At 39.4% G+C, this 13,090-nt stretch overlaps 1 protein-coding gene across 1 annotated transcript in view; it reads left to right on the top strand.

Annotated features, from left to right (window-relative positions):
* Positions 1 to 13,090, top strand: part of fras1 (Fraser extracellular matrix complex subunit 1) — a 307,798-nt gene that overhangs the window by 128,030 nt on the left and 166,678 nt on the right. Inside the window, 2 exon segments of the mRNA XM_042487917.1 lie at positions 3,375 to 3,481; positions 3,483 to 3,522. Of these exon segments, the coding sequence (XP_042343851.1) occupies positions 3,375 to 3,481; positions 3,483 to 3,522 (147 nt within the window).

Here is a 13,090-nt window from a genome sequence, read left to right as displayed (position 1 = left end):
ATAGACATGAATCACCTGTTTATGTGGCTTATTGTTCCTATGATCATATTTTTAGATGTGATGTTTACATGAGCATAAAGAAAAAGGGCTCTTTTATTTTCCTGCATACAGAAAAAAATATTAGAAATCTGCTTTCTGATCACCTGTGATGTTTAAAGAAACAAACTGGCAATGGGAGATGAGAAGCACAACAGGAAATATTAACACCGCTTTAATATTACACACACTCGTATCTCTGTACGAACAAAATGCACTTCTCAAAATCAATCTTGAAAAAATAATATACATTAGTATTATTTTCTGCATTCATAGAGCTGATTTTAACCAACCAAAACCCACAAAAAAAGATTTTTTTTTTCAATATACTCCAGGTAGTTTTTTCTTTTTTTTTGGAATATGTCACTGACTAGCAGCAGCATTGATTGTGACAGTGCAACTCGTGGAATATAACTTGTATTTTTCTCCAAATGCCAAACATGGTTAAAAAAACCAAAAAACAAACAAAAAAAAAACAAAACATATATATCCCAGCAGTGCTCCTAATGAACGGCCCTGCTCCAAAAATAGAAAACTCCATGTGTGGCGGCAGTTGTTTTTAATTGTGGCGGGTCGCCACAAATGAAGGATTATGTGGGACATCCTGCGCATTAACGTCACAACAGTAGCTCAAGTCGACATTACGTTTTTCTGAGAAGCAGCTGCAGAGATCAGCAGAGATGAACAGTCCTGAAAAAGGATGACGAAAGCTTTTTAAAGAAGCTTTTATCGGTTACAATGGTCATTAAAACGGCTTGAAGTGTCGTCTTGTGTGTGTTTTGACTCTTGAGTTCCACTTAACAGACAATTTGGATGATTTTGCAAAAAAAAAACGTCATTGCTTTAATGTCAGTGTTTTCGAACATTTAATGTAAATAAACTAATGTAGTTTTTAATTTTTAGATTCTTATGATACTAAAAACATTTGCAGATCTTTCATTTCATTAATATTAAATTATAGTGAAGGATGAACAACCTGATGTAACAAATTTTTATGGATTATTTTAGAAAATCCAGATTCTGATTTGTGCATTTAATTGAAATTCTGCTTCACATAGTTAATAGTTTTTGGGGGTTTTTTTGGATACAGCATTGCAGTATTATTAGTTGTGATTGTGGGTGCAGAAAACCAGCAGTAGTCCAGTTTCCCTCTGCTAATCCCACACAGCCTAATTTCTGTATTTTTTACTTTTTTGCATGTGGGTGACAGAAAATAAAGCTGTGAGCCCAAACTCGCATTGTTGATAAGATTGTCTCTTTTCTCGTCCCTTTTTCTCCGCCCTCCTTTTCCCCAAAACTTCTTTTCATCTTCTTGACATCTTTCTCCTTTCGCCTCTGAGTCCGTCGATCTCACAAAACTTCTTTTATAATCTTTTTTTTGTCCTTCGAATCTCCATTGTCATCATCATCCTGATCCTGATCGTTTCTTCCCTCTGTCTTCACATCTCCTCTTCCTCTCCTCTCCTCCTGCTATCTCTGTGTGAGTGGGAGTGTGAGAGGTTTAAAGGGGATTTAGTTGCTTTTTATTCTGTAATCTTGAGATTTCTCATTAAAGAACATTTGAAGTCTGCTCATTGCGGTCTCTCTCCCGCTCCATATGCAACCGTTTCATTATTTTGTTTATGGAAATATCTGTAAGTAGATTACGTTGCACCCAACAGCATCTAGCTGCCAAAGTGAACAATCTTTAAGAGTATATAGGGTGTGTTTAATCTGAATATTTGGATGATACAGTGCATTTGTTATTTTGCTATGAAGTATACAGCAATTCATCTTAAAGGGTGTATTCCTGTTTTTAATATTCGCAACTTTCTTTGCTGCCCTTACGTTTTTAAAATGATGTCGGGATGTCTTCAGTCTTAAATGTTGCAGGTTACTCTGTTGTTGTTGTTTTTTAATCAATAAAAACTTGACTTACTCTTGTTTTGTTGCTAACAGCACTTTGGGCCACACATGTAGGTGCAGACAAAGTGAATGTAATCCAGTTTTTAAATGGAAAAAAAAAGTGATAGTTCAGGGTTTTTGAAGAGGGGCTGAGTCAGACATGTACGTACAGTCAGTGTATTACACAGAGAAGCTGGTTTGTAGAAACAACGGGCGTGCACCGCGCAGCTCGAACCTGCTCTCATTCAGGACTCATCAAACAGCGCTGCTCGGGTCAATGCTTTCAGTGTCGAGTTTGACTCCAAAAACCACCTTCTGTGCTCATATGCAACACGCACAAATGCGTCAGATGATAACGCGGTCAGACAGAAACCGATGACGTGCTCCTGAAAACGTGGATGTGTGTGTTTTTTTAACCAACCACCCCTGACTTTGGTGCCTAAATCCGAACCATCTTGACAGTCTGCGCTGTTATGTGAACATTGGTGGGGCCATGCGGCTTCATCCCATCATGCCTGGATTTGTTGATATCGAGGTAACCGCATCCCGGAGCGTAAACACCTGAAGCACAAGGATGCATAAAATGTCATTGGTTGACGCTGACTGAGCGGGCGCTATTTGACTCAGCATAACCATGCTGTAAAGAGAGGTTGATATCAAAAGGTATTTCAGACACTGTTGAATAACGCCTACCTGAAAAATACAGTTTCTGTGTAGGTGGACGCTGGATTGAAAGTGTTTTTCGATGTGAAGTTTCGTTTTAGTCAGATCACATTACAGCTGCTAAAGGAACTTTCTGACCCAAACAGCTGTGTGACAGCGACGGAAAGTGGTAAAAATACTCTGAATACAGAATCTACCTTGACTGATATTGACTTTTTTAGGTTGGCCTTTTGCTATAAATTGAGAATGCACTACCTGCCACCTGCTGCATGTGATACACTGAGTATATATTCAAAATCCCCAACAGTCCCTTTGATGAGCAAAGCGCGGGGCTGGTGATGTGATTTCAGCACCGTGCAGAATCTCCTGCTTCTTTTAGATTTATTTCAAGCAGTAGAGAGAAATTTGTTGATGTTTCAGTCCCGATCTTGTTACACTCTTTTGAGAGTATTTCCACCGTTATGTGTTTGATTCAGATTTTGTTTACATCCCCCCATTTTTTAATATTTTCCTCATCGTCGTGTGCAACATTTTCATTGAAATATACCTAATGGATTGCCTCCACAGTCTTAAAACAACCCACAGGTTTGACTGTGACTTTATGGGATTCACCTTTAAAAAATGAATGAACGAATCAAGTTTCTCAGGGTTTTTTTTTGCCTTCCACTACGAGCAGGTTAAGCTATGACAGGCAGCCCTGTAAACCACGAAGGAAGCTCAGATAGGAAGAGAAAATTAATTTTTGAAGTGACTGACAGACTCTTCTTCCCCCCTCTCCTCTCCCTCCGCAGCCTGCCAGTCATCCTGTGCCGCCTGTTCCAGCAGGTGGGACTGCCAGTCGTGTGGCTCCCAGCTGCCCCTGCTGAGCGCTGATAGCGGCGAGTGCCTGGCTTCCTGTCCCCCCCGGCTCCTACCGGCACGACAGCACACACTGTCGCAGTGAGTATCGCGGATGTCAGGTGACTTAATGTGCCCTCTGGGTGCCATTGTGGAGGCCAGAATGGCGTTTTGGCTCAAATTCAAACACTAACAAGGTGCACAAACAGTAACACTCAGGAAGATGAACTTCCAGCAGAAGTTTTGGTTTTGAGGAAGCAAAAGCTCACCGTCAAACGTTTTGAATGTTTTCATTTCTCTGGAAGATGAGACTCACTTAGACAAGTATCATTTGTTCCACTTAATTTTAATGTAGAAACAATTAAATATGAATATGCTCTATTCAGGCACATGCAAGGTTATTTAATAGACCTTAGAACTTATACAAAGGAAATATACTTTCCATTTATGACTTTATTTCCCCAACAATAGATTTATTGATTTTAGAAACAATAAACAGAAACATACTCACAACACACACACACACACACACACACACACACACACACACACACACACACCAGTATGTTTTTTTATATGTATATGAAAATACACAAAAAGTAATCATGACACCTGAACTAAATCTCAGTACAAAAGCCAAAGATTTTACACACATGTAATCCACCCCCACCCCAAAAAAAAGTAATAAAATAAAATAAATGAATGAAATAAAATAAAATAAATAAAAAAATGATAGGTTTATGGTCTGTCCCTCTTGATAACATTCATGAATAATTAATCTATTGACACAAGTTGAATAATATTATTAGAGGTCACTAATTGCATCACTTTTTTTTATATATATATATGTGTCATTAATATATTTAATAAATAAAAAATATAAAAATATATAAAATTAATTAATAAATAAATAAGGCAAACTGAACATGGCAAAAAGTGCTCTAATATAATTTAATGTGATTAGGATAATTCTAAATATATATTTTCCCCTAGCTTCTTCCTTTTTTCCTTCAGACATTTTTCCCTTATTTTAAACTTTAAATTTTTTTTATTTATTTTCTTTTTTTTTCAAAATTTCTTGTGCTAGTGGAACGTTTCTTACCAAGTTATTCATTGACTCCCCATGTTTTTGAAAGAAATCACACTAATTTTCTCACGATTCAAAGGTTTAAATGCTTGTGAAAGACGTCTGAAAGCAGCACACAAAAAGTGATGCCGGTCCAGGTTTCTAAGGGTTAAAAGGAGTCAATTAGCCAAAAGCCTCCACTGTGGCACCAAACAGAGAAAAAACTGGCTCATGTGAATGACGACAGATGGACAAGTTTGTTTTTGCCGTTTCACCTCCTCTCATGCTTGCCCTCTTTTGTCTCTCCTACTTTCCTTTTCTCTCTATTTGTCCCTATTTTGAGTCTCCAAATGTTTTTATCCCCTCTGCTTCTCTTGTCTCATCCAATACTTTGCAAAAACATTAGCAGAGACTCAGGTCCTGAAATCAGAATGAGAACCCTAATATCTCCCTGAGTCGACTGGCTTCAGATCAAACTCTTGGCAGTCGGGGAGAAAGTGCATCCACAGTTCAGCAAACAGGCAGTTTAACAGCGGGACTCCACAGTTGGTGCATGACTGGGTGCCTCAGATAAACTCTGTGTGACTTGATTCCAGCGGATTGGTTCAGGATAACTTTGAGTGGATGTTTCCAACTGCATATTTTATGAAGTGACGACGGAGAGCGCTCTCTCTGGGGTCCAAGTTTGATTGCGTCAGTTTTGTAACTTGTGCTGGGAAGTCCTTTGCATCGCGTGCTTGTTGAACGCTGCTCAATCTCCCCGGCAGAACTGTTTCGGAAAAGTTCTGCTGTCTTTTAAAGCGGGTGCAGGGAGTGCTTGGAATTTCTGTCTCTCGCTTTTTTATTTAACATTTTTGCCAATATTTGTCCCTCTCTTTCCTGTTACCCTCTTGGTGTCTGCGCACATTATAAAAAACCAATTAGCACTTGAAAACTGATTTGGAATTGAAAATTAAATGGAGGGACTTGTAAATCCCAGAGTCTTAATTTGGCTTAAGTTTTCTGTTTTGTTGGTATTTCAATCATCTGAAGCTGAGTGTGTTTTAATATCATCGCTGCCACATGAAGCTGCACTCTCTGCCTCCTGTCAATCACTCGACACCCAGAGGACAAAAACACAAAGTCTCTGCCAGGAACTCCCTTTCAAAAACAAAGGCTGTATTGTCAAATCCACCTTATTTATTTAGAGTGTCTTGGGTCCCTGAGACAGCAGCTAATTTCAAGCTATGTTCGAGGCACAACTGGCACATTTTAAAAATGATGAAAACAGAGTGAAGGGTAAAAAATCAGGGGGTGCAGGGATGGCACAGGAGCAAAACATTCACCCACCACTGCAGAGAGCTAGATTTATTCTCAGTAGCAAAACCTCTGACTCAATTTGTGAGTGGGAAGCTGTTGAGGGATCACACTATTGTCAATACAGTAGCAAGTCCTGCTTATTGGTCAGTCGACTACGTGTAGGCAGATGAGATCTTCCTGGGGATTTCTGCACTGAAAAACCTGATTAATCTCCTTTCTCTTTGATGAAAAGGACTGAATGTCAAAGACAGAAATGAGTCCTGAAACACAAAAATGAGTTTCAGCAATCCCAGTTACCTTGTCTCAAAGTCAGTGGGTTTTGTAAATGGGTTTTTGGTAAGAGGCTTAAAAAAAGGTCTGTGCTTATGGAGTCAGACAAGGCCAAAAGGTTTGTTAATTTGAAAAAAAAAAAACTGATTGAAAAAATACATTTTGAAACTGAAAGCTCAAGGCTTGATCTTGAAGTGTATAAAAAATCAAAAACATTTTAAAATAAAAGTAAGTGTATTAAAATGTAAATTTAAATGTAATTTTGATTTAATTCTGTTCTTCTTTTGAATAAATTCTTTATTTTTAAATGAATTCTTTATTTTTAATTTCCACTTATTTAATACATGTGGTCATATTTCTTCAGTTGCAGATTTTATGTTTTAAGATTTAGATCTTTTTTTTTAATGTTGTTTGTTAATGTTGATTTTTTTTATAATTCAAGATCAAAACTTTACCTTTAAGTTTCTTTTTTTTCCAAAATAAACCAACCTTTTGGCCTTGATCTGGCCCGACCCTGGTTTGGGCTCATACTCTGCACTCTGATTCTGGCATTAGACTACGTGCTCTGATGGTGAACAAAGTGTAAATGTGATTTTAAAGAGTGTTTCCTGCATTTAAGCACTTTGTTTATCACGCTGTTTGATGGCATCAGATGTGCTCAGACAGAACCGTTGACATTGTTATTATAAAACAGCAGACGGCACCAGGTATGTACATATGCAACGCGCACGGGCAGCGTCACTTGAGAACACAGCCAGCCACGGGATCGGGAGGTGAATGGGTCAGCTGACTTTTGTACTCGAGTCTTTTTTTTGCCAAATACTAACCATCATGACGGCGGCGTTGGTTGCCTTGTGCTGTTGTGTGAACGTAAGGACCGTGCTGTGTTATTCCACCATGTGCATTTGTTGATATTACGGTAATGGCATAAACAGCTGATGCAGATGGATACCTAAAACGTCATAAGTTGACATAGTTTGGAAGAGAACATGTTGGAATTGATGACACTTATCTTAGTTTCTGTAGTAATACACAGTGCTAATGCAGTATAAATATACAACAATGGCCGTCTGCATTGACTGTTACTCAGCCAATCCACCCCAAAGTTCTCCCAGCACTCTGAAGCACGGACCAATAAATAAAACCAGCAGCTCAGTGAGCTAAACCCCTGTGGGCACGCTAATGTACTCTGAACAGTTTAGCCAAGTGCCTCCATCGAGTGGGGAAGACCTGCTGTGACTCCTGGGGTTGACGGGTGGGAATAAAAAGAGAGAGAGGTGGGGGGTGGGCGAGAGTGCAGAGAGTAACCACAGTGTGATTACTGTCCAGTTCTGCAGCTCAATTTCACACCTTAATGAATATTGTCAGGAGGATTGGAATTTCAGACCTCCTCAGTGCACCGGCTCCTTGGACGGCCTCAAAAAGGATACAGAATACGATACACAGCAGCAGCCGCCGCAGAAAGCCGGCTTTGTTTTAACTCGCCTGCATCCATCCAGCTTAATGTACTGTATACACTGCTAGCTTGTGTACAAACCCATTGTGGAAATCCCACCTCATGCATTTGCGCTGCCTCTGCCCCGCTTTGGTGCCATATACGCTGGCAGGATCCATTGTGGAATTCCCCTGTCATGCATTAATCTTACATCTCTCCTGCATTAATACTGCAGATACTTCATTCTGAAATGTTGCACAGTAAATGCACATTAAGACGGTGGCAGCTGTTGTGCAAAAAGTCCCCCGTCATGAGGTCACAGTGCATCTATCCTGCTCTGCTGAGCCAAATTCACAACACGGATCCCTTGTGTGCCTCAGCTAACTAGTCAGCAGACCATTTCTTTTAACCTCCAACTGGCTATAATGAGAGCACAGCCACATTTGGTTTTTTCCCATCAGTTTCTCCCGAGGATGGAAAAAAAAGGAGCAGCAGTGGAAAGTGGGACTCACAGTCACTGTGACTGTAAATCAGAAGGTGCTTAGGTCGAGGCTATTAGTGCGGATTTAGCCTGAGTGAACTCCTATTCCAGTGCTTGTTTATGGGAGAAAAAAAAGAAGAAAGGAATGAGCAAAGAGGTGAAGGGAGGTAGAGATGAGAGCTGACAGCAGTTATTAGTGTTTTAGGTGTTTGGAAGGTGCTGGAGACAATTACAACGGATTGTAGCATTTCTTGGCAGAGGACCAGGACCACCCAGAGCCCGGCGCGTCCCCGGGGGCCTCTGTGGGTTTTCAGTTAATGCCGCCGGCTCATGACTGAAGGCTTTACTGCGTCTGCTTGTGCATGTATTCAAAGCCAGCTTGTTAATAATTATGGGAGGCGTTGTGCTGAAGATATTATTCTCTTTTCTTTCCTCCCCTCTGCTTTTTTTTCTGTCCTCTTTAACCCACTTCTCCCTCAGTTTTTCCTCCGGTCTCTAATGGCCCCGTGAGATAGACACAGTTAGCTTGTTGCACAAACTGTGCAGCTCTAGACTGGATGTTTGAGTAAGTCAGGAAGGGATGCAGAAAAAAAAATGGAAGGGGAAGAAACTATAGGGCCTGTTTTACTGTTTTACTGTAGAATAACCACCTGTAACCCGGGATGGGTACCAAAACCTTCAATGAAATGGGCGACTGGTGCCGAATCGTTAAAGACTGGAGTATTGATGAGCTCTGATGTTTTTACGTTTCTACTGTTGATGTTAAAGAAATGAAGGACATATTTTTTCTCATTTATTTAGATTATTTAAATTACGTTATCTTTTACAGTTTTTATCTCACCAACTCTGTCTCTAATTTGCAACAAGATTAAGAAATTTGTCTATTATGCATTTTCTCTCTTCAATCTTCAACTGGAGTCTGGCAGTCTACTACGTGCTTAAGCGGCTGGCACCGTTCCCGCAGATCCTTAAAAGTTTTTAAAAGGCATTTAATTTTGTTAATGTAAAAATAAGGTCTTAATTGGTATTGCAGAGTCTTAAATCAATCTTTCAAAAGTCTTTTAAATGCCAAGACATTCGGAGAAAGCTTTTATGAATAATGTTTTTCCTGACATTGCATCATGATATCTCAAAATAACTGGTAATATCTATTTTTGAAAATATTTTTTTTTCATTTAATGTCAGGCGGATCAGGATAGAGGAACCAACAGCACTCATGTAGATTTGCCACATCTAATTTTATGAAAAATGAACTAACTTTTTCAAGGCAAACCAAACGGATACTTTTATCACATAATATGCTCATTGTTGTAAACGTGTTCCACTCTAGAGTTTTACATTCTTCAGCATTTGAAGTAGATCATCTAGAGTTTTAACTTGACCAAAAAAGCTGTGTTTTATGTTGCCGTAACCATTTAGGCGAAATTGTCCCTATTAATTAATTAATGTCAGTTATGTTTTTTCTTTTATTTAATTAATTTTACTTTTATTAGCAATAAAAAGTCTTAAATATAATTCAATATATATTCAATATTATTGAAACATTTTGCAAAAGTGCATCATATTTAACCGCCAAGCTCGTAGTTCATCTCCCGTTTCCCCACCCACCTCAGGTATGTTAGAGTCAGTAATGGTTATGTGTTCAAAAAATGCATTTGCAGAATGTTAACTTCTATACTGCTCTTACATATGTAGAAAATAATGCAATGTTATATCTTTTCTTCATTTATTTCCCCTTAAAGAACAGCCCCAAATGAACAGTTAAGAGTATAATTAAAGTACAGGACTGATAAGCAGTATCGGTAAGAGTAGTAGCACCCAGATACCCATCCCTACCTGTAGCCCTATCCTCACAATGCTGTGCGTGTCATTGGTGGAGAAAGTGTAGTTTCGAGTGTGTTCAGACTTGCATTATCATGCACTCTGGGTGATCTGATCACGAGTGGACAGCTCTAAGTCTGTCTCTTCACTCCTGGCATTAGAGTGCGTCTCCGCATGCATCCCGAGTGACCACTTGTGATCAGATCTCACTTCTTCGCTCTGTATGCAAATAAAGGTGTGAATCATTTCTGTTTGCAAAGACCAAATCAGAGGGTTACTGCAAACACTGCGTACATGCTGCAGGCCCAGGATAGAAATTATAAAAAGATTAAGTATCTCTGCAGATGCACATCTTAAACTTTAACTCGTGCAGTTAACAGGTCCTCACACCTAAGCATCAAACTACTGTAAAAATAACTCATGAATGTTTTCTGGTCGACCACCTGTAAAGTGATGGTCTGGTTCAGTTTAGGCATCAAAATATATTGCTTAAAGTTAGGTTGTTATGCGTGTCAGAGCCAATTAGTGCTCCATTTCTAAAAAGGAGTCAATCTTCTTCTTCTGCCTGGAGGGTAAATGGCTTTTAAACACAAAAACACACACACATACACATACGCACACACACAGCAAGGCAGCTTGTTACTTGTGGCTTTCGATGTTTACTTGTGTTTAATTGGAAAACGTCTGAATTTAATGGACACAAAGAAGTCACCAGGTAAAATAAATTGACTGGGTGGTCAGTTGGAAAGTTTGTCTCAGACTTTGTGTCGTGTGTGCAGTACTGGAGGAGTGAAACCGTGGCAACACGGGCGAAATCAAAGCAATTTATACTTATTATTATCAGTTCTATTTATTTAAAAATTTTATTATCCGACGTCATAAGTCCCATTACCGGTCCGATAATTATCGTGCATCTATACTCATAACTGTACCGTCTGCCACAGATTGTGACCAACACGTAACACGAACCAAAGTGTATTTTTACTCACAATTTCTGTGCTCATAGCTTCAGTGATCGAGCGAGCAGCTGGCACCTCTTTGTGTTTCTCCCCTTGTAATTTCCTGACTTATACAAACTCCTTTTTCATTCTAAAAGAAGTTAGGAGCAAGAATACTAACTTTTATTAAGCTGATCGGCCTTCTGAGGTAGTTTCTTGCTTTCAGTGCTGAAAAAAAATCTTGATTTTATTCATAAAGTCTCCTACGTATGCAGAGTCTATGAAAAGGCACTATTTTTACCCTGAACATCTCTGAAAATAAACACCGCTGTTGGCTTTGATGCAACGTTTTGACTCATGATGACTCCGCTGCTGTTGTGTCGTAACCTCTCATTCACATTTCACCTGAAAAGAAGAGGAAAAGCTTTTGAGAGAGTCATATTCGATTTATTCTCTGAACTCAAAAACCACTGATGGCTGTTTTTGTTAGGAATGATTATCACAGCACTCGTCGTCTTTGCTCTGTGAAATCTCAAGACAGCCGAGACAGATTTAGTCAATACTAGCTTGATTGTGTCACTTTTTTTTCTGTATCTCTTACCTGAATTTAGTGTTTGACTTTTAGTGTGGCAGCCATCTGTACAGCATATGTTGGTGCTTTTCTAATGTGTCCCTCAGTGCGTGGACCTATTCACTGAGCCATTGTTGAAGATCTCTTCTTCGTCCTGCATGCTTGCTGAGCAAATTATGCAGTTCAGCTTTACCAAGAAAGAGTCATGCTGTTGAGAAGTAGAAAGGAACTGTGTGGTTGCTTGTTATTTTTGTGTAGCTGTATTGTTCTCAATTGTTGTCTCTGTGCAGCTGCTCAAATGACATCATTTGATGTCAAATCAGAAAGAATTCAATTTTTGCATAAAAAGCCTCATGTCTTGCTAATTTTAAAGAAAGAATGGGCTGCCCAGTGGCTCAGAGTCTTTGGCATTTTGCTGCATGTCAAAAAAAATAAAGACACATTCAAAGGAACTTGCACCTTAACATACAAAATGCATAAATATGGACTCCATTTTTACTTACATTTTTTTTTTTACTGCACTTGGACTAGTCCACATCGCCAAATGCAACCTTGGATTGTCATATGATGGCATTTGATGATGTAGAGTCCCTAAAATTTGGCACAACATCAATCAAAAACTGTATTTTAGCATATCTTTATGTTTCAGGTGACTGCCGTTCCCACTGACAAGCGTGTTGCCTATAAAATCAGAAAGAAAAGTGTTTCCATTGCAGTTTTGTGAAACATGGCTTGAAATACCACCTCGGCCTGATGGAAACCCACCTACATATTTGAAACTGTAGTGCACCATTTTGTCTGATCCCCCACCAACTTGCTTAGCTCTTGGACTTATATATCTCATGATATTGAACCCTGAAAGTGCCTATCTGCCTAACATCAGTCAGTCAAAAGCCAGTGAAATTATTTTAGAGTGTATTATTTTTGGTCTTAAATAGCATTTACTCTCAGTTTGAACCAAATCTAAAAGTTAAACAAAATCTTGTAGCTGATTGACAGGGAATGAGTCAGTGGCAGAAAAATCATTCTCATACAATCACTCCAGTAACAGAACTCCCTTTTTATTTATTAATTTCACATATTTATTTATTTCACTTCTTTTTCCTCTTTGCAAAGCCGCTGTCTGCTCGCTCGGTTTAATTGCTGTATCTCTCATCCCATCTCATTTTTATCACTCAAGGTTCGGGGGGGCCGTGAACCGCGGCAGCGCAGTAATAATCGCGTGCCCCCCGCCCGTCCCAGAGGGACAGAGAGCGAAGATTATCCGCCGCACAGTGTGACTGTGCATTCATCTCAGCCTCCCCTGGTTTATGCAGAGTAGGCTTTAGAGGAGGTTTTTGGCAACTGGCCTGCTAGGATTACAACCGCTGATAACTTAGCACTTCAGGCTGCGCAGAAAAATAAATTGCTTTCCTGCGAGGGGCAAGGTAAAGGACATGTAATCCTCTTGTTGGCCATAACCACTTTTGGAGAGAGGTGGGTGTGTGTGTACTGTATGTGTGTGTGTGTGTGTATGGAGTGACCCACTCATATAAATTGTGGTCCCATATTTTACAGAATGCCTATAGATGCATGTTTTGCTTTTTTGCTTCATCTGCAAGAATCAAAGTTTGAAAATGTCCAGCGTATATTTTGCTGAGAGGGGCAGTGAGAACATTTTGATCACATGGATCAGGTTTTGTTTAGGGGTTAGGGTTGTTGCAGGTTGTTGTCACAAAAAAACGGGTCTTTTTTAATGAGAGTTTGGGACATTTCAGCTGTGTTTGTAACAATAAAAGCGGGTCTCCTT

Source organism: Plectropomus leopardus, chromosome 6 (assembly GCF_008729295.1).
Source record: "Plectropomus leopardus isolate mb chromosome 6, YSFRI_Pleo_2.0, whole genome shotgun sequence".
Lineage (NCBI taxonomy): Eukaryota > Metazoa > Chordata > Actinopteri > Perciformes > Serranidae > Plectropomus > Plectropomus leopardus.
Note: the sequence above shows the minus strand (reverse complement) of the source record. Positions and strands in the feature narration are given on the sequence as shown.